This window comes from Macrosteles quadrilineatus, unplaced genomic scaffold (assembly GCF_028750875.1).
Source record: "Macrosteles quadrilineatus isolate MER2022 unplaced genomic scaffold, UCM_ALF_1.0 Scaffold_9__3_contigs__length_116548681, whole genome shotgun sequence".
Classification (NCBI taxonomy): Eukaryota; Metazoa; Arthropoda; class Insecta; order Hemiptera; family Cicadellidae; genus Macrosteles; species Macrosteles quadrilineatus.
The window spans coordinates 96052292-96075784 of NW_026542602.1; the positions used below are offsets into that span (position 1 = coordinate 96052292).

Here is a 23493-nt window from a genome sequence, read left to right on the forward strand (position 1 = left end):
CACGACTTCGGGTCCCTGAGGTCCCAGGTTCAAATCCCGCCTATCACCGATACATTTTTATCAACGTGATGATGCAGAAACTCTTTTAGCCTAGCTTGCAGCATTTAGTAAAACAGTTCTGGGCTAGAGGTAGGATAGAATGAGAAGGTATAGACAGAAAAAAGGAAAAATAATATTCATCAGAACAAATAAAATTAGGATAAAATATATTTCATAATTAACAATATATAATAAATGTTGTGTAATAAAAATATAAAACATGTAGAATAGTAACAATAAAATATTATAATTGCAGTCTACTAAATTTAGTAAACATACAAAGTACAAATTCAAAGATAAAATAACTTATTTTTTAACATATCAGTCTTAAATACTATATCATCATAGAAAAACTTTCTTAAAGACCAAAAGGTATGATATTATGAGCTACACTGCTACACCTTTAGAATATGTAGACCACAGTTCAACTCTAGAAAATAGAATATATATTGAAAAATATATTATCTTACAAAAACTGTTTAAAAATCTAATAGTACTTTTTGGCCATTATTGGTTAAGCAAATTGTAAAAATAATGGAATTAATTTTGTAAAATTAGTTTTATGAACAAGCTTTATTGGTGACAGCATAGTACTTCATGTTGTTCACAAACTCAACTAAGTTGATCAAAATTTTACATGGCTAATACACTCTTGTCCTTGTTTATATTTTATTCTAAATTATCAAACTGCTCTGAGATGTTGCAACATATTAGAACAACTCCTACATTCACATTTGCTGACTTTGTTACAATACATGGTTCTTAAAAGTTTAAGGCACATCATTGACAATAGAAATAGTTATTTGTGTAACTAGTGAGCAAAGTGGCACTTTGCTGCACACGAGAGCAACGTTTACCTATATGCAGAATGATCTCGAGTGCAGCAAAGCCTTTTGCACTCGTGTTACACATTATATTTTTCCTACAGTCACTATAAAGCATGTAAATAATTAGTCTTTCAAACACTGTACAACACGTTTTTAGGTTCAGCTGGCAACACAAATAGGTGCCCTAGAGAAAGTAGTCCCCGGTCCGTATCACTCCGCTATTTTTTCCTCGGCAAGCAATGTGCTCCGCGACTTGAGAAAATAGTTCCGTATATTTTTGTAATTTGCAGTGGTTTCCGCGCCTAAAAAATTGCTTTAAAGGTATTTTCTTGTTTATTAAGATCGTAGGAATGTTTTAAAAACGTTTAGAACGTAAACTATAAACACAAAATGACAGGTTAAATCGTAGTTATAATAGTCAATCAGCTGCTCATAGTATTATTATCTTTAAGTGTTGCCAACCTATTTCCAAGCGTACACGGATTACGTGCATAATAGAATCACGCTGTTTTGTGTTGTTTCGTTGGAATCTTGATATGCGCCAAAGTATAAACCATACGACAAAGTATAAATATGCAGCAATTAGCAGCTTTCTGTACTATAAACAGTACAAGGAAGCCAACATTGTCGGGTATCAAGGGCTTAAAATATTTAGATGAGAAGGAATAGTTTTATCACAGTATATACTTAATATCTATTCTGTGAACTGAAGCAAGACCTTGACTAGAGATGCAATTGTGCTGTCTTCTTTGCATGATGGAGTCAACACTAAGGGAGCTAACCTGTAACAAAGAAACACTTCATAAAAATTCTATTTTAAATGGGAATAATAATCATTTTCATCTCATAAAAAGTAGTTCATGCATGGTAAAATTGCTACAGTAGACTCCCTCTTATCGGGACACCTTTTAACCGGACTACACTCGGCGGAAATGACATCTCTTTAACCGGACAATTTTTATCAGCACATTGGTTTAACCGGACTAGATCGGCAGGAAGTCGGCGGTACTGAAACGACTGTTCTTGTGGGAAAGATTTGAGACCAGTGATCACGTGTCTAAATACAATGCTCTCCTGAATTTAAGTCGAATATCACAGTAAACGGTCCGTTTTAACGAGTTTTTGGGGACGTCGGTTTAACCGGAAAACCCGCTATCTGGACTGGCCTTGGTCCCGAGGAATCCGGATAAGAGGGAGTCTACTGTATCACTGTTTTTTTTATCATTTTTTCCATTATCGCCAAAAACTTAAATTAACAGTAAAATTGAAAGTTCTTATGTTGTTTAAAGGCTACTTTAATTTAAGCACTAGCATTGATGAAAAGAACTTCTACATTTAAATCACCAACCTGTACTAGGCTACACAGGTTATTATTACCTTGGACTTTTTAAAATCCTAATGAGTTCTTTGGTGTGTTGTAAAAAAGTGTCTTTGTCTTCTCCAGGAGTAATTTCTTGCTTTTTTATAAGTTTTTCGAAGGCAATAATTGCTCTAGGGATCAATCCTGTACTTCTGCAAGTCAACTGTAAAAAGGGTTATGTTATATCAGAAATATTGAAACACTTAGATGAGATCAAATACCCGAAATAAGCAAAATTTTATGAATCCGTTAGTTTTATTTTAGGCAAGAGTTACATTGGGCATGCAGATCACGGTGTGACAAGAGATTTCCAAGCTGATAGAGGAGCTAGCTTTGTCGTGCACATGTGTAAGGCTTCTGCAAACTCCTCATGCTACTAAAGCACATTTTTTACATCTAAACATTTTGATCCATACACACCAATACATTTCAAAAGGGGTTGAAAGTTGGAGAGACATTTTCTCTAAATTGAATGTTGTGATTGAATGAAATATATATTTCATCACTCAGTTAATTACCAAGTACCTGGGGACCGAGCTTTGCTCGGAAAAAATCATTAGTTCACTCTGAAAGCAGTCTTAGTATTGGAGATACATAAATCCACTCCCAAACTCCACACGGCTCGCCTTTACTACGTCCTACACCATTTCCTACGTCATGGACCTGTTTCCCTACATTCCCATAGCACTTTAGGATTGTAGATACCTTAATCTAATCGTTATTAACAGTTCCCACACCCCGGACAGCTCGCCTTGACTACTTCCTTCTCCACTTCCTACTTAGCGGACCTGTTTTCCTCCCTTCCCATAGCATTTTAAGATTGCAGATACCTTAATATAATCCTCATAGACAGTTCCCACACTCCGGACTACTCGCCTTGACTACTTCCTTCACCACTTCCTACGTCGAAAACCAGTTTCCCTCCCTTCCCATAGCATTTTAGGATTGCAAATACCTTAATCTAATAAACAGTTTCCACACACCGGACAGCTCGCCTTGACTACTTTCCTTCACCACTTCCTACGTCACGGACATGTTTCCCTCCCTTCCTATATCATTTTAGGATTGTCCATACCCTTATCTAATCGTCAGAAACAGTTCCCACACTCCGGACAGCTCGCCTTGACTACTTCCTTCACCACTTCCTACGTCGCGGACCAGTTTCCCTCCCTTCCCATAGCATTATAGGATTGCAGATACCCTAATCTTATCGTCATAAACAGTCCCCACACTCCGGACTGCTCGCCTTTTAACTATATCCTTCATCACTTCCTAAGTCACGGACCTGTTTCCCTCTATTCCCATAGCATTTTATAATTGCCTTTACTACTTCCTTCACCACTTCCTACGTCGCGGACCTGTTTCCTTCTCTTGCCATAGCATTTTAGGATTGCAGATACCTTAATCCAATCGTCATAAACATAGATCCCAGACTTCGCACTGCTACCCTTGACTACAATCTATCGAGTAATCTTCTGTATAATCTTTGCTAGATATTAACAAGGTGATGTTTTTTCTTTTGTATTTGTAATTTGCTAGTATACTATGGGTAGTTGGCTTATTGTGAACACATGCTACAACTTCAAGTCTGTTGTTTACTTTTTCCTTGTTATTTAATTCAGCCAACATGGTTACCTAGCAACCCATAAGACTAATGTTAAAAAAATGTGATTTTCAGTTTCATTTTTCTACGTAATTAGATTTTTGTTGGCAGTTCTCAGTGCAGTAAACTCGTTTTTAGGCCAGAAATAAACTATATACAACATTTGAAGAAAATCGTCGGAGCCGTTTTCGAGATCTTGGTGCAAAAGCATACATACATACATACAAGCAAACTTTGCTTGTATTAGAGTATAGGATATCCTGTAAAAAATATTAAAAAGTTGTGGCATTTAGATCACTCTAGTAGTTGATTGACTATGGTATAATCTACAAAAATTAAAAATACAACCCCTTAAATCTAAATTCACACTACAATCCAAGCATAATAAACAAAACTGTGTACGATTCCAAGAGCTTACCATAGCAAGGGAGTCACATAAGGAAGTCTCCAGCTTCAAATCCTTAGTAGCCTTTTCTTGCAAGAACTCATGTAAGATAGCCTCTAGAGTTTCAAAACATTCACTGACATTTTGTCCCCTGTAATGAATTTTGTATTGTAATTAATATGTTTGAACAGGATGATACACACATAGATATATTAACTTTGAGAGGACTTTCTGCCTGCAAGGATAAATAAAATAGTCATAGTCTAAGGTTTAACCCTTAGAGTGCCAGGCGAGAAATAAAAGTAACGCTCAAAAATGCCGATGATTTTTCCCGAAGGTCGCGCTAAAAGTGCCGAGCGCGATCTGGCGATTTTTAGGTTAAAATTTCGTAAAAATCGAATTTTCGATATTTCGACCAACGAAAATCGATGTATCGCATCTAGTAACTTTCGACTCAATGTTAATATATGGGTTAAAAGAATCCGAGTATCCATTCGGTTGTTATGACAGCTGTTCGATCATTACGAAACGTCCGGTCAGCCGGACGTTGGCACTTTTGGCTCGTTCTAAAAACGTCCGGTCGGCCGGACGTTGGCACTTTTGGCTCGTTTTAAAAACGTCCGGTTCCCCGGACGTTGGCACTCAAAGGGTTAATCTCAAAACTATTGCATTAAATGTAAAATATATGCTTTTACCAAACAAGAGAGCAATATTTTGTTGACTGCAGGACACTCTGATGTTGCAAGACAGGAATTTGTTATCAAATATGAGCATGCCTATGCTAAACCATATCTACAGACAATGCCTAAACTAAAGTAGGCATTATAGGCACCGTTATAATTAACTCGGGTTTAGTTTTTAAGTTAAGTCAATCGTCTAAATAGCCGAGTAGTTATAGTGCTCGCAGATCTGGAGGTCGCGTTGCCTATATGCCATTTGGCATTGGGCTCTCAATTAATTATGCTATCTAACCAAAGTGTCAACGTTAGATAGTAACAACACCAAGGTGTAGACCGATCCCAAACAGTAAAAAAGTCAAAGTACAGATTAGAATGCTTGATATTTAGTCATAACTGTTTAACGTTTTAAAGCTTTAAAACTATAAAATTATTTGTTGAAATATGTGTTATGAAAATGTAGTAAGAACCATAATGAGACAACATTTATGACAATCCTTCTTATATTTTTAGCTTATATTTTAAGGGAAATAGCAGAGAGTATCCAACTTTTAAAACACTACATATTTTATAGTCCAGGCAAACTAAACAAACTTACATAGGGACCGTTAAAAAAATTGCAAGAAAACGTTTTATGGTTTTATTTTGTAGAGTTGGGTTTGCAGAATGACATACTAAAAGTTGCCAAAAATCGGTGCACGAGAAAACCACTAAAATCACAATTTAAAATGGCGGCTTTTTTCAACATTGGACAAATTAAAAAAACATATTTCACATGCATTTGCTATGCACATTTTTCGAGATATTGACTTGGGACCACCGCCTGTATTTATTGAGTGGTTAGTACTTCATTTTGATAGGGAACATGTTTTTGGCCGCCATCTTGGATCCGCCATATTGGACATAGATAATTTGTTTTCAATGTAATGATAGTGTTGTGACACATCATTACCAACTACATTTTTACACTGATTTCAATGCCGAAATCCGTTTTTAAATATCTTTATTCATTTAGAAGATATATACAAAAGAAAACTCTGCACCATACATTTCTTATGGACGTTTCGTAGTTTGATATTTTTTTTAAAATTATTTTTCTTATATCTCCAGTTCTTATTAACGCTTGTAGTTCGTTCTAGGCTTAAAATATTCAGTAATGTAAGGGCTTTCATTTGAGCTAATGGGATTCGACAGTGCTGAGGTTAAATTAGGAGATATTAAGAGTTTGTACATCCCCAAAGCCAATAGAAAAGATATTGAAGATATTATTGTAAAATTAAAGAAAAATAGCCCCGGTATAGATGGAATAAGAGAATGTGATTTAAAAAAGTGTAATTTAGAAGCCGCTGAAGTGCTGGTTAATATAATAAATGCATCACTTGATGAAGGCAGAATGCCGACTCTGCTAAAAACTGCTATTATAAGACCTGTTTATAAATCAGGTTGCCACAATTCATACCAGAACTATCGCCCAATATCTATTCTTTCTTCAATAGATAAAATAATGGAAAGGTACATTGCACACCATTTAAATAAATACTTAGCAGAAAATGATGTTATAAATAAAAGTCAGTATGGTTTCCAGAAAAACAAAAGTACAGAGTTATTGCTGAAAGATTTTTCTAACAATATTAACAAAGAATTAGGGCAGGGCAATCAAGTAATAGTAACTTTTATAGACTTTACTAAAGCTTTTGATACACTGCAGTTTGATAAAATATTGACAGCACTCAAGGACATAGGAATTTCTGGCAGGTTTTTAGAATGGTTTAGAGACTATCTGAAAAACAGAAAAATTATTGTAAAAGTGCATAGTACATTTAGTGAAGAGGCAGAACTTTTTTCTGGGGTACCTCAAGGAAGTATTTTGGGCCCAATCTTATATATAATATATGCAAATACACTCCCAAAATATATAAAAGAAGACACGGTTTTTATGTACGCTGATGACACTGCAATTGTCGTATCAAACAAAAATATAATAGAGGCAGAAAAAATATGCAGAATGCTGTTAACAACCTTTTAGAATGGTGTCATGATTATGGATTGGTAATAAATGACAAAAAGTCCAAGGTCATGCATGTGCATTCACCTGCATTTAAATGTTCTAATGTAAGCATTACTTACCATAATTTTGATTGTTTACATAATCATACTTACTCACTTATCCCAAAAAGTTGTCAATGTAAGAGTTTAGAGAATGTGCATGATTTTAAATATTTAGGGGTTCATGTTGACCACAATTTTAAATGGGATATACATGTTAATTATGTTTGTAAAAAAATCAGATCATGTGTTTGCAAAATTTTTTATTTAAAAAGTGTCCTGCCATTTAATGTGCTATTGGTGATTTACCAGTCATTGTGTGAATCAATATTAAGATATGGTGTGAGAGCATGGGGCAATGCTTCAAAGACTTCTCTGAGGAAAATTGAGCATCTGCAGGAGCAAGCGCTCAAATGTATTGTTCCAGTGCACATTAAGCAGTTACCAATTATAAAGATTTTTCATTTTGTTATACTGCTACCTGTTAGTAAGTTATATATCTTTTTGATATCCACTGATCATTTATTTGATGACAGCTTGAAAATAGTCAATAATCACCCATATGATGTTAGAAGGAATTATTATTTTGTACCAAAGCACAGGAATAAGTATGGAAGTAGAACACTTGAAGTTTTTGTTCCCAAATGTTTTAATAACCTCACAAATCATATGGTTTTTGCAAATAGTTATAGCATGTTTAAACATTATTTAAAGGAACTTGTTTGGAATGATTTGTTACAATTTTAATTTATTACAATTATGCATTTAATTTATTTACATTTTAGTTGAAGTTAAAGTAATATATTATTGTTATTTATTCCAATAGTTTATTTGTTATTGTTACTGTTGAATTTTTACAGATATTTGTGTCTTTGTTGTCTTTTTTTTGTTATTAATTACTCAAGAGACAATTAAGAACTCATAAAACTGCATGCTACTGATTCAAACTGACAAAAACTGTATGGTAGATAAGAAACAATATTTTTAGTGCAGACAAACCATTTGTGGTTTTTGCACTTTTGTATCCTATGTATTGGCAATTATTGTGTAAATAAATTTCTTGATTGATTGATTGATTGATAAGCTCTTGATCATTAAAATCAGACGAGTTAAAGACCTGCTACGAACCTCAGAACAATATTAAATTTAACTTTTTAGAAATATATTTTTATTAAAATATTTATAACTCGGGTTGTTAATACGTCACCAAGTTCTTTCTTGTCTCAAATTACTCAGTGAATGTTTAGCTTTGATTTTATTAATCACTAAACAAAATCTGACAATTTTAGAATGAGCCATGGACCATAATTTAACATTAAAATGTATTTATTTTGAAATTTGTCTTTAGTTAAGGACGTATATCCCAAACCCTAATAACTCCTGGAAAGTAATCCATAGCTAAAATAAAAGTCAATATTTTGGCGAATTATTTAAGACTATAAAGAGTTTTGGGAGTTATTTAGAATTAGGAATATACGTCTTTAACTAAAGACAAATTTCAATATAAATACATTCTAATGTTAAATTATGGTCCATGGCTCATTTTAAAATTGTCAGATTTTGTTTAATGATCAATAAAATTAAAGCCAAACATTTACTGAGTAATTTGAGACCAGAAAGAACTCGGTGACGTATTAACAACCCGAGTTATAAATCTTTTAATAAAAATATATTTCTAAAAAGTTAAATTTAATATTGTTCTGAGGTTCGTAGCAGGTCTTTAACTCGTCTGATTTTAATGATCAAGAGCTCAAATGAAAGCCCTTACATTACTGAATATTTTAAGCCTAGAACGAACTACAAGCGTTAATAAGAACTGGAGATATAAGAAAAATAATTTTAAAAAAAATATCAAACTACGAAACGTCCATAAGAAATGTATGGTGCAGAGTTTTCTTTTGTATATATCTTCTAAATGAATAAAGATATTTAAAAACGGATTTCGGCATTGAAATCAGTGTAAAAATGTAGTTGGTAATGATGTGTCACAACACTATCATTACATTGAAAAAAATTATCTATGTCCAATATGGCGGATCCAAGATGGCGGTCAAAAACATGTTCCCTATCAAAATGAAGTACTAACCACTCAATAAATACAGGCGGTGGTCCCAAGTCAATATCTTGGAAAATGTGCATAACAAATACATGTGAAATATGTTTTTTTAATTTGTCCAATGTTGAAAAAAGCCGCCATTTTAAATTGTGATTTTAGTGGTTTTCTCGTGCACCGATTTTTGGCAACTTTTAGTATGTCATTCTGCAAACCCAACTCTACAAAATAAAACCATAAAACGTTTTCTTGCAATTTTTTTAAGGTCATATCCTATATTTACCCGACTATTAGTTGGATTTAAATTGGGATGGATATACAGTTTCTAGAGATTTAAATTTCAAAATCTCACTTACGTGTTAACATGTTTACCGACAGCTTCAACCAACGATCCAAACAGTTGTGGACAAAGTTGACAATAATTTGACACTGATAGAAACTGACTAATGCAGCTTAGTTCCATCAGTTCAGGCTGTAGTGACGATACCTTCGATACATACTGGGACAAAACACTGAAAATAATCAACGTACATTTGATAAGTAGGCCTACTGTAAGAAATATTAAAACAACTTTGCATGGTGAAGATAGGATCAGGTTGTTATGCTATTGTAAATCAATAAAAGGTTGAAATAAGTAGTTTTTAAAGGGAAAAAACAAACTTGACTTTAGAGTTGTTATTAAGGAGAAAGGAAAGATTCTCCTAACTATCTCCTAGAGTAGATTATTGGGACTAACTCGCCTGAATAAAGAGTCCCAGGAGATTAATACAACACATAAAACTGATATTTCAGGTAGAATGGCAGTACCAACACTGCATTATAAAACTATAGTAAAAATTACATAATAATGCAGGAAAATATTGATTTAACCCAATCCTACTTCCATTCTGTGGCACAACTAAAAGAGGAAGCAATGAAAAATAATTGCCGAAAAACTATGGATAAAGATCAAATGAAAACATGACTTACCCATAAACAGACTTCTGATAAGCAGGAATTGGACACAAGAGGGGAATTCTTGACAACAATACAGGGAAAATTAGCTTGTTGGCTTCCTTGTTTTTGTAAACAGATTCCAAGAACACCTGAAGCAGAAGATGAGAAACTTGCGAACATACATCGACCAACCCCAAAGAAAACAACGTTCTCAACACAGACCAATAGTTAGGATACCTAAAAAACAGAGACAGTGATATTATTATATAAAATCTATGATAAGTAAATAAATAATGGTAAAGTTATTGAGCAAATTTATTAAGTCACTCTATTATGAACTTCATTAGGTGAAATAATAATGTATCAATTTACAATTTTTTTTTATATAACTTACAACTTGAGCAGATCTAAAGTTTCCCCTGTTTTTGCTTCTGTTCTCATCATGTGAAGGTAGACAGAATTGAGGTTAGGATCAGATTCCACCTGTTGTCTAGCAGAGACCAGCACCGGAACTTTGAACCCTGCCTGCACCAACATGTTGAGAGAACTCTCGTGGAGACATACTGAGGCGGAGAGTGCCGGCAGATCAAGCAGAGAATGAAGTGTCTGGGAACAGCAGAGATGAAAGAGCTCAACAAAAGTTCCAAGTGGCCAAAGAGTTTAAAGATTCTTGACTTGTTTCAAACTTAAGGCGCCAAAGGAAGCATGGGGTTCCTAACATTTTTCTTGAAGTATTAAATTTGCTCTTTATTTAGTTCCAAACAAAAACGTTACTACCAGAAGAAAAAAATTTGACTTCAGTATTAAATTCGTTCACAAGTAGTCAAGAGACTCATTGTTTATATTCACAAGATGATTAATCTATAATATTAAAACGAAACAGTGTTTTTTTATTTCACGATTCTGAATCAACCACTCGACGGATTTTCATGATATTTGTGTTGAAAGAAAGATAATTTTGAAAACTAGGGAATGTCGAAGCCATAATTTTAGTTTAGGGTCCCAGTTCTTTAGAAATTAAGTTTTAATTTTTAAAAATTCTAGCAGCCGAAGCTAAGATTCTAAACTAGCTTTTGGCATAAAATAATATGCTTAACATAACAGCTGTAAACATTCAGTTTTTGTGTCAGAAATTCCGCATTTGGATAAAAATGTAAAGACATACTTAGGGTTGACTTATTTATACTATGTGTAATGCTAATCATTAATACGTTCAATTATTCTGTAAGAGGATGACAGATTAATTAAATACACATAGTAAAATACTAGGATGTTCAAATTATTTTTAAAAGCAATCTTTGTAATCTTCGATTTGTTTTAGAGCAATATAATTTGTTTAAACTAACAGCTGGTTAAATATAAACGATGGAACTATCAGGTTATTTTATTTACTCTTATTTTGTCATTGATTATAGAAAATAAGTAAGATTAGTAGAGATAATTATACCACAGTTTAAAATAGTTTGGACCAAAATTAATTAAACCACAGTACAAATCGAGGCTCTGTACACGAGTCAATAAAAAAGGATAAATGCAAATTATTTTACTGCTCCACTTTCAAGGAAAGATAAGAAAAATAACAATGTTTATATGTTTTAATTCTTCATGGTAGCTTTTTGGTTACAATTAATGTTTGTCTGCTTTAACTTTGTTTGAATTAGGCCCGGAAATATTGATGTCATAAAAAGAAGACCAAAAATAATCAGGAATCACGATTTTAAATTACCACCACAACCTCAGCCAGGTTTGATACAAAGATAAACAGATGGATGACATAGATTGAACACAACGTCAACAATCATCAAGGATAGAACTGATAACGGTATGGATAATAAACATTGACAATTATACGTCATTAGCTTTACTAGCGTGTATACTTTTTATATTCCTGCTACATGTAACCAGTTCTTTTTTTCAAATTAATGTTATTTGAACCAAACAGCTGTTTCAGACAAACAGTTATTGTTTTTACTTTTCTTTGTTTACACTTATTTATTTAGCAATTAATGCAGTGAAATTGATATAAAGGATAGGTGTGACGATTAGTTTTGATGTTAGGACACCAAAGTTAAATTAAGTGTACTGTGAATTATATTGGATATTATCGTTTTATTTTAGGTCGTTTCTATTCAGACCTACTGGAAATTGTGTATAGTAGTTGTATTGTGGTGATAATAATTATGGAAGAGGCAGGTATGCTATGGAAGGTGGTATCGTTGACTAAGTCTATACACTTCTCAATTGACTATTACTCTCTCTACTGTAGGCTACTTATAATCAGTGTGCGTCCGTGCGAATCGGCTGCAAATCTCACTTCAACGCTTTTCACATCGTAAAAATTGCTTTGTACACAGTTTTAACTTACTACTGAATTCCCGTACGTAGGACGAGCTAACACCTCGTTTACTTTAATTTTTAAATGAAAAAGTACTTCTTTGGTTCAAATGTTATTAAAGATTTACAAAGAATGGAATTTAACATTATAATTGGGTAAGAAGTTTACATTGCAAAAACTCTCATGTGCAATGGGATTTATTAAATCTGTATTTTAATTCAATGTGTGAATCCATAAAACACAAAAAGAGTAGTCAGGTATTGAGCTAACAAACAAGGCTTGAAGCAAAGCTTAATAGTAGCCTCTTGGACTGATAATTCAGACATTGCTGGTTAATGACTAACTGCCTGCATTATCTTATTTTTACCGTCACCCATCATACGACTCATGTTATTTTACTGTCTTTATATCATACCACAGACCAATAGTCGGTGTATAGTCTCAGTATGGGATGTTCCTCAAAGTATGGTCTTTGACTCGACAAAACATACCTCGGTTATAAGATTGATATCTGATGTAGCACAAGAGACGATGACCATGAACTCTTCGACCAGTGTTGACGGGTGAGTGGCCAGCAGTTTGAGGATGTTGGGCAAGTAGCGAGCGACCTGGCTGGCCAGACGCACATCATGGCCGAATCTGGCCAACACTGTGGCTATTCTGTGGCTTATATGACCTTGGCTGAACTCTGATTTGACGGTGTTTCCCAATATTCTATCTGTTAGAGTGCTCTCCTTTCCTACACAAATCCATATTAAATTAAGTCAAAAACTTTTTATAGGGACTATAACAAAATGCTGATAAGTCAAAAAGATTGTTTGTTATAGAACCGGATTTTAAATTTAATTCATGCCAGATAAAATAAGATTTTTCTCTGGATGAAGATTCTAGAGGCTTTGGCCTGCTCCTTCTAGGTAGGGGAAGATAAAACGGAATTTTTGTGACATTCATGCAGGATCAAAAAAGATTACTTAAAGATTACCAGCGGAGTTTTATTTGGTTTTGTGGAAACAAATGTCCAGTACCTTGTTCTATCTGGTATTGCCAAACAGTGACAAGCAGCGATGTGAGTTTCAGCTGATCCGCCAGGTGTAGCAGTCTCCCCATCATCAGCTGACACTTCCCAGAGCTACTCGGGTCTACTTGTCCCACTGCAGCTAACACCATCACCACCTCCTCCAACGTCTGTGCAATAACATCACAGCTAACACAGCCAACTGAGTAAGTATTTATGCCTATAGTTGTTATACCAAGAGACATTTTGTTCACTTGAATTATCTAAAACAGATGGTTTTTTAACATTTTATATTGCCTGCTTGTGCTACTGGCCTTGTGCAAAGCCGTTACCAACCTAAAATAGCTTGAAATACTCTAGAGGTAGGTAACCTGTCTTCCTACTGGCTTTGTGTGAACAACGCTTGAGCAAAATAAAACTGACAAAGTATCTATAGTTAGTTATACGAAGTGGCGCTTTGTTGACTTGACTCGATCATTCAAACTGACAGTTTCAAAATCCAGGGTTTCATCTTTTTACTTGAATAATGGACTAGCCAAATATTGTGGACTAGATCAATACTAAAATAATTTCCAATATGTTAGGATATAAAATACTAATAAAATCCACAGTATTTGTAAGTGACTTGAGATCTACAGGTCGCCTATAAAGCTGACCTTTTAAATTATCAGCTAAACATTGCCAAGATCTGTTGTAAAAGTTACTTCTACAATAATGATTGCTCTATCTATACTTCACTCTGTCCATGAATAGTGTAAAGTTTATGAGAGTGTCCAAATAATAGTGTTATTTATGCATTTTAGCGAATTTCCCTATATAGGGAAGTAGCTATTACCGTAGGTCTCATGGTAAGACTTAAGCCCGGGACCGATTTACTTTTTCATTTTAATGTCCCCAGAGGCCAAAAACACCATTTGTTCAAATTTTTATATATGTATATATATATATATATATATAGATATATATATATAGATTTATATATATATATATATATGTGTCCGTGAACACGATAACTTGAGTAATTTTTATCCGATTTTGATGAAATTTGGTTTGAATGTGTAAGGCGGGATAAACTTGAATGAGTTTGCGATCCAGCATGATCGGACCATGGGAACAGGGTTTTATGGGGGGTTTTATGGGGTAAAAATTGGTTTTTCTCACTTCTTACCCTCAAAACACAAAATTTCCCAATTTGTCTCTAAACCTTCTTAAAGAGCTTAAAAAAACAAACAATTCAGTATATCAAAGTGTTTTTGTACGGTTATTGGTTACGGAGAAAACTAAAAAAATGGTAAATTTAAAATTCCCATGTTATTCTTATGGAGAATATTGTAAAATGTTGTAGTTTGCTTGTTTATGGATATATTTTGATCAAACTTGGCAAATTTATTTATTTTATAGTAAGCTATCAATATTTTACTAAAAACACACTACTTTATTAGTTTCCTTGTAGCAGCAAACCTAGGTACTCATTAAACCTAATGTTATTTAAATAGATCAATTGAAAATCAATTCGGCCAAATGGAAATTCGCTTAGACGGCAGGTTTGCTGCGGCGGGGGTATTTTATCAAAAACTGTCTTTGATAGCTCCTGGTTTCATTGGATCCCCTAAGTTTCTACTACTTATTTAAAGAATAATAAGATCCACTCCTCTGTTACTCATATCTTTCTTTAGGTGGAGGTCAATTTAACTAGGATTGCTTTCATAGTATTGAAAGACAGTTGAGCGGAGCGATTATGTTTCATGATTTTTAGTAAAGCGATAAATTAAAACAATGTTTATAGATATAATACAACTATTTCATCAAATTAACTTGTCAACATCTATAACAATTTGTATATGTTAGAGATGTGAACATTATATAAGTTTGATATCGTTTATCGGTATTTTTTTAATGTTTGCTTGGTAATTTCATCTGGTGAACCATCAGTTTTGGTATGTAGAACCAACAGTTTGACGCTGTCCATCCCTGGCTGGTCAAAGACGAAGAGGAGGTAATCAGTACCCCACCAATCAACATTTTCTCAAGCTTGGCCAGATTTGGCAATTCAGGCAAATAATCCTGCATGGATCCATGGTAGGGAAATTTAATTTTTTTATGACTTGTCTGTTTTGAGAGAATTTCACAAATATTTTTCACTATAGCCTACCTTATAAGATCTGTTTTCTTAAATTTTGTACATTTAACATATGGAAAGCATTGTTTTCAAGCAAGTGTTCTACATTCAATTATCTCAAAACATTGCCAGAAGTAGTTGTTCAGCTGATCATAGTTGTAGTATCTTTAAGTGTTGCCAACCTATTTCCAAGTGTACACAGATTAAGTGCATAATAAAACCACTCTTTTTAGTGTTGTTTGGTTGGAATCCTAGTGTCCACCAAAGTATAAATCGTGCGACAAAGTATAAACTATAAACGGTGCGACAAAGTAAGTAAATGCAGCATTTGGCAGCTTTCTGTACTATAATCAGTACAAGGAAGCCAACTTTGTTGGGTGACTGTAGGAAAAGAAGATATTTAGGTCTAAAGTAATAAAATTTTTGAAATTTTAAAAAGATTTATTGATGATAAAGAGATAAAATAAGGTTTAGGCAATATGGAGTAATTACAATATATTTAAAATTACTCTCACTTACGACGGAAAACAAAGGTAAACCTAGGGTTTTAGAAAAAAACTGACTTTACTCTAAAACATTTTTCTTTGAACTAAAATAATTAATGCTTTAACTAATTTAAAAAGTAGTAAAAAAATACAGTTTTTCATACCAAAATCTTTGTAATGTTGTTAAATATTTTTTTGGGCACATGGCACAGAATGAACTTAACCTTTTACCATTAAAAATGAGGGTGGTTGTAGTCAAAAGCTAGGATAAAGGCAAACTTGCGTGATGTTTAAGTGATTTCATAAAGGTTAAAATTAAATAATCAGTGATGCGTAGTGCTCCATTTGTAAAAAATGAGGTGCCGGAACTGTAACCTATTTAAAGTGATTAGTACCTATTTATGCCAATATTTTATCTTTTCTAAAGAGAGGTATCAAAGCTCCGTTCCGCCGCGTCCCCCTTTAAATCGAGCACTGGTGATGCGCATTTATAGAACATATATTTTTTATGTAAGCTAGGTTTTCCAATCAACGTTAATAACGTTGTGTTGTTTTATGTGGGCTACATATAGTTTAATTGATTTTCTTTTTATCATTTATTTAAATATTTTAAACTTCAAAAATGTGAAAATAAAATATCAAATCAATTTGTAACAAGCCTGTTTTAGTAATAAGTGCAACAGTATCACTATAACATAATGTTTGGGCTGTATAAAGTGTTTACAAATCTACTACCAATACTAGATCCTAGCCAAACCTCACTTATCTAGGAGTGTAACAAATGGTCGGGAAAAGACAGGATGTCAAATGGTGACAGGACTCTTAATTTATCAACACAAAACGCCGTACTTATTTTCTTCAGTTATGTTTGATAAAACAGATTATTAAAAAACTCACTAGATTTATGGTACAGAGAATGTTATAGCTGTGATATAAGGTTCTTCAGCGTGTTGAGTTTAAGCACCGTTGCTCTCATCGCTGTCTATGTCTACCAATTCAATCTCATCTTCATTAACACTTATCAGTTCAAAACTTTTACACAAATTTTTCAGCCACCAGTTCAAAACCGCCGAGTCCAAGTTGTATTTTACATTAACCAAGTAAAGCCATTCCGAGTATGAAATGTGTTTCAAAAGTTTCATAAAAAGCATTTTACTTTCTCTCGGAGCAGTGCAGCGAGACAACTTCCACAACAAGGAATTGAAATATTCACTTTTGTAAAGACAGAGTGAAGTGATTCTTCTCAAGAAGGCAATCAGGGAAATGATCATCAAAAGAGCCAAGCACCACCAAGCCAGTAGGAATATCCACTTATTCACCATGTTTCTCGGAAGAAAACAAAAAGTGTCTCGATTTTCAAGCTTTCCCGATGGACTATACCTGTGGAAATAGCACTTAGCCATTGTTGGAAAAATAGTTTCCAACTCTATTTCATTGTAAAAGTAAGTGCCCAAGGATTGGAATCTACCCTTCATGATGAAATCCAGCATACTGAACAACACATATGGAATACACCAGTTTGCTATTTCATACATTACAAAACTGAAAGCCCAACGATGAGCGTCTGCATGTAGCCGTGGCAGAGACAACAGTTTGTTCACAACGTTTCTTTCAGACTTTGCAATTCGTTTACCGTTCAGACTCTTCTCTTTCTTCAAGTTCTCGACCCATTTCGCAGCTCTGATAATCTGATCCAGATAATGTCCACCGAAGTAGTAGTAAACCAACTGGCCGGAAGAACTGAAGAGGAAAGCCTCAAACATGATGAGACTGACCCAAACATAGTATTCGTGAAGCATCATAGCATCGTCCTTTCCAATCTGGTACACAGTCAGCAGCTCCGGTATTTCCATTTCATACGTCAACTTTCCCTGAGTGTAGCAAAAAGTCTCATTTGCCTTCTGAGACTTGTCGTCTACATCCGAGACGCAAAGTATCGGTGGGTACATAAATTCAGTGGCGAACAGAACACAGCACAACATTAAAAATAGGAAAGGTAAATGAAAGTACATAGCATAGAGAAATCCGAAATACACTTTTGGAACAGACGTGTAATACAGCTGGTGCAGCTTGTTAGTAACAGAAGTGATCATGTTGCTAGTGAAGTGACTCGCGACTGACTGCGACCACTGAATAGCTGACACTGACTGAGTCACACAGTGTCGCGAGTGAGATAGCAACTGTGCTGAGCTAGCATGTCTGCACCTGCACCTGCCTTTCCTGGTACTGTGTCACTGCTGACTGTCGAGCAACTATCATAACTGTCAAGCTGTGTTAAATCATCAACTATAAATTAATAAAGTGTATTATTGTTGAAATGATTAACTAAATCTATATCTATAAAAGAGGAAGTTTGTATGTATATATATATATATATATATGTTTGAACGTTATGGACTCCGAAACCGCTTGACAGATTGTAATGAAACTTTCAGGAATTATTAAGCATCTTTCAAGGATGGTTTTTGTGAAGTTTGGTGCAGGTCCGTCAAAAGGGCTCCGCCCCAGAGGGTTTTAAGTGGGACAATGTCAGACTTTTTGAATTACACTGTTTACAAATAAATATAATTTAAAAGCAGATGTTTTCTTTCACCAACTGTTTTGTAGGTTTGAATAATCACAACGTTCTGTATTAGTCATGATTTGAAATAGTGCCACAATGTTTCTACAGAGTGCAGCACAGAAAACTATTTTACTTTTGAATAAGTCCAAATATATTAAACCCCAATCGCAGCACACCTGTGCACTCAACAACGTTTAAATTCTCCAATGTTGAATATGTAAACATAAAAACCTTGATTAAAGTATTATAAACAATAAAAGGGATGGTAATGCCTTAATATTTTTATCTTTTGTTCTATACCCACACAATCTAACATAAATTATTAAGTGAATAATAATCGTGCGTGCTATCTCAGGTATTCAAATGCCATTACTGGCATTAAAAGAAGGAACTCCATTAATACTAATGCGAAACTTAAATCCACTTAAAAGGAGAAATAGTCTTAATCCCAAGAATACTGATGACTTCATCCAAATTACCCTCTGAATTGAAGCAACTACAATTTCCTTTTTTTGTCTTTCTTTCCCAATCACCATTATAAGGCACTAGGGCAAACCCTGACTATCGTCGGTTTAAATTTTGAAAATGCATGCTTTTCACACGGACAGCTGTATGTTGCGTGCTCACGTGGTGGTAGGTACGTCTAAAAACCTATAGAAAAAACAAAAAAAAATTGTTTAGGCCCTATTCACTGGCAATTAAGTAAAATATTCTATTTTTTATTTTTGGAACACACTTTTGTTATTCATTGTAAAGAACAAATTACCATTTACAATAATAGTTGTTAAGCGCAGCAACGCACGCCGGGTAACTGCTAGTAGGTACTAAAATTATGTATTTTATTTTAACATAAGGTGCAGTACTAAGAGAAAATTTTCATAGTTAAATCATTAAGTATAAATTAGTAGGTATTGTATAGTTTATCTATTAATAAATGGGAACAGAACTAGAAGGACAAAACTGTTGAAGAGTTACATCATCTTATAAAAATTAGTATTTATTTTATTAATAAAAGGGACAGTGGTACAAAAACTGTTCTTTGTTAACTGATCTATAAATTATGTTTATTTAATTTATTTATTAACAGAGGGGCCAACCATTTGGGAAAATTGGTTGTGTGTTAAATTATCAACTATAAACTAATATTATTTGTTTTATTTACAAAAAGGTTATTACACATTAAGAGAAAATTGTTACGTAGGTATAAAGTTGTATAGCAACTTAACTATTAAAAAGATGCAGCTTACAAGTTATCCTGTATGTTTGACGTGGTTGAAAAGTTGGTATATTTGACAGAAATCAGTAACTTAAATTAGCACACCCTGTCGGTGGCTCGATTCAACTAATTTAATTTTGATTAAAAAACTGGTGACAAATTTAATATTGTGGAATCACCAATTCTACAATACTCAAAGATTGTATCCACTGAGGACTAATTTATATAAACATAACAATCCATCAGTATGCTCTTGCTTGTCCTCCAGTTTTATAACAAGTAAAAAAAATTAATAAATAAAATCTACCCTTGAAAAAGACAAACACATTTAAACGTTACCATTATACAACCTACATTATCAACTTTTACTAAAAAATACAATGATCTTTATTAAAAAAATAACAATAGACACAACATCCAATACTCTTGCAATAATTTAATGTTAACTGATATTATTTCTTTACCGTTTCCTTTCTATTCCTCTACTGATAGCATGCGTTAGGCCTAGATACAGCAGAGGGTGTATGTGTGTGTGACTGTATGTTAGGGAAGATGAATAAATTTATGTTATTTTATTACTAGTAATGTTACAAACTTAATTGTATTTTTTGTTATTATTTTGTTGTTATTATTCGTTTTTTAGAGGTTGTAAGAAAGGACCATGAAGTACTAAGTTCGCCTCAATAAAGAAGGAATTTCATTCATTGATAAGAAATCCCATTTTATCACATAATCAAGGATCCTCCATCTCATGCCTCAATGTATGAGAGGTTTGGTACCTCGCCAGTGAGTGAAATAGAACACTCCAAGAATATTATGGGAGTAGACCTGGGGTTGCAAGACTACTGTGTTGGCTATTAATTTCTGTAGATCAACTGGTTGACACAGTTCTGATGGAAGTAGGCAAAATAATCAAGTTCATCTAGGAATTGCTTGACAAAAAAGCCCCTCTTCAGTCAATGTTTTTTTCAATTACTTGACACAAGTTTTGCGCAGATGTTCCAGTCTGTTCTGTTAGTTAATCTCTGCATTAATTTCTTTCTCCATGTGTGGAGGTTGCTTTTTTGTTTCCTTCACGCTCGAGCAGTTCATCTCAGGATCCAGAAAGGTAATTTCAGAGGCACTTTTTTTATCTCTTCATGGGCTTTATTTTCTGGGCAAACCTATTTTCTTTAATGATTATCTTTCACAAATGACCATCACTTATGGATGATTCTTCTATCTCAAGAACACTTCTTCTTTGAGGGAAACTCTCCTTTCTCTGAGACAATTGTACGTTCTCAAAGGTACTTTCTCTTTTCCTTTGCACTGTTCCTCTTACCTTTTGTTCTAGCACTGCCTATTATTTCTGGTTGTCTTTCTTTTCCATATTTCCTAGCAGCATTGTTCTCATAGTGCCCTATCAAGAGGCACACCGGTCTGTTGCCAGATGGGAGGAAGGAGGCTGGTTGGGAGAGCGCATGAACCAAGGCACACAAGGAAGGCAACCACCATGACCTCCTAGGGGATGTGCAGGAGGCAGCAGCTTCCTAGTCACCTGATCCCGCACCCAACCTACAACCCAACCTTGTGTGTTTGGGGGAAGGGGGGAGCCTAACAACATCCCGCCCTGGGCGCCAATACACCACGTGATGGCCCTGGTTGGGACCAAGACTACCTCAGTTACCGAGAATCTCTGATAATATGGAGGTAGCTACATGTTTTAACAATATACTAGCTGTTGGCCTGTGCTACGTACAGGAATCCAGTAGTTGATTAAACTGAATATTAAACAGCTAGTTTACAAGCATACAGAAACATTCTGGCAGTTTTAATAGGAAACACCATCTTATAAACAAATATCACTCATCACCTATTTCTTTCATCCGATTATAGGCCTAGGTATACGAAATGCATTTTAACCCTCCAACTGGCAGCGTGACTATAATAGTAAGGTTTTGCAAGGTTTTGGTTAACTCCAAATAAATGGTTAAAAACTATTGTAGAGTGGAATAATTTTTACACCGTTAGTAAGATAAGATTCTAATCTTACACTTTGTTTTAAAGATGAACTTTATTTCACAAAGGTATGACTGTAATTGAGCCCTAATGTGAACAAAAATTTCAAGCAAAGTCATTTGCACCATGTACGCGTCACAAAACTGCCAAACACGGTATGTTTTGAAAAATCATAACGAGGGATATTTTAAAGAAACAGGTGGTACCACTGCAATAAGGAATAAATTTCCTATATTATTACTGTAGTTAGTTATATATTTTACACTGCATAATGCAACTTACCGCTGCCACTACCAGCTTGTCGTGTGGTTGGGTAGGCCGCTTGCCAGCTTGTGCCAACAGCGTGCTGCAGTAACTGCACACAGCATTGACCAGGGCTGTATCAACCGAGTCCCTGGTACAACGCAGGTATTTTCTAATGCCAGAAAAAGCCACTAGGCTCAGATAGTGCAGTTCACTGATACTGGAAACTATTACACACATGTTAACTGATCTAGTGACTGATAAGGATAATTTAGTAAAAATAAATGTTGTAGTAATCAGTTTTTGCTTGGTAGCTGGTAAAAGGTAGCACATCAGTTGTTAAGTGGAATGTTAAAAGATTATTTTTGGCGCAGTATTAAAACATTACTTAAAATAGGCGTAGTATTTTTGTTTATTTACTCTATTTATTTTTTAGGCTAATACCTGATTTACGATGCAGTGATTTATTGTTTCTTAAATATAACCTTTTTAAGATTTGCTTTCTTAAGTATAAATCGTTTAATTTAAAATTGTCTTTTTTAATTAGTTATTTAAATTGGATAAACATTTTGGTTGATTTGAACTGCATAAGATGAATCTAGTTTGACCGGTTGCTGTGGACGGAGCAAAATTCATACTGAGTCGTTTACATGTTTATGGGTTATAAACTTTCTAGGGGTTTTCTAATATGTCTGATAATAATTAATTGCCCACCAAATTTAACGTTTTATCCCGGATTATCTTTAATGTGTCCAATTTTATAAGCATTTGAGGTTGAAGTCTTAAGGTTCTGGAGGCTTCAGAGAATGCTAATGAAAAGACTGATAAGGTTTCTTATATGCTATGCTAATTGTAACCTTTAAAGTCAAGGAACTTTTTGCACATCTGTAAGAAGTAGGTAGATGTTTGTAATTTTTCTTCGTAGCAGCATATGGAGCGATGCCACCTTACAAGTGCTGGCTAGTCAATGCTAATGATTCTATATAGATGCTCATCAGAAACACACAGCAAATATTTACATACAATTAAAGGCTACGACTCAAACTTGTATAATAGGTCTGATTTAAATTGTTTTGTAATTTAAGGGGATATGCCTCCTTCTAAGACTTTTTTAAAATTATTTATTTTAAATGGCTTTTGTGGGTTTATTCTGTTTCTATTTCACCAAATTAGAGGATTTATATATAGAAAAAATGTTATCCAAATCAATTTTTGGTCACTTTGGGGTAAATTTCAAAATTTTAAGAATTTTTTTTAAAAATTTCAGTTTTGAATAACTTTTTTGTTTATCAACATAATGTAAAAAAGTAAACATATTTTACTTTCCCACATAACAATGAACATTTATGTGTATTGTAACTATGGTAACTCAACAAATGCAGCTTTAGTAGACCTTTTTACAATAATATGAAAAATGTTACACGAAAAGATCAGATTTTTAATGTAAAACATAAAATTTTATAGGAATAAATTATTGCAGGATGTTCTCTATACACACAAACCTTCTAAATACTATTAAGAACGTCTGGTTAAAATTTCATTGAAAAATAATAAGTAGTTTTAAAGTTATTCAAACTTACGTAAATGTAGTAA

The 23493-nt window shown here is 33.9% G+C and overlaps 1 protein-coding gene across 1 annotated transcript in view; it reads right to left on the reverse strand.

Annotated features, from left to right (window-relative positions):
* Positions 1–189: 189 nt before the first annotated feature.
* The window catches only part of LOC129003987 (AP-5 complex subunit zeta-1-like), a 34913-nt gene continuing 11609 nt past the window's right edge, over positions 190–23493 (reverse strand). Inside the window, exons 5-13 of the mRNA XM_054432354.1 lie at positions 21940–22127; positions 13287–13446; positions 12753–13000; positions 10321–10532; positions 9960–10163; positions 9347–9502; positions 4248–4365; positions 2244–2389; positions 190–1648 (exon numbers count right to left, since the gene is read on the reverse strand). Coding sequence (XP_054288329.1) covers positions 1561–1648; positions 2244–2389; positions 4248–4365; positions 9347–9502; positions 9960–10163; positions 10321–10532; positions 12753–13000; positions 13287–13446; positions 21940–22127 — 1520 coding nt within the window. The 3' untranslated portion in view covers positions 190–1560. The remainder of the gene's footprint in view (positions 1649–2243; positions 2390–4247; positions 4366–9346; positions 9503–9959; positions 10164–10320; positions 10533–12752; positions 13001–13286; positions 13447–21939; positions 22128–23493) is intronic.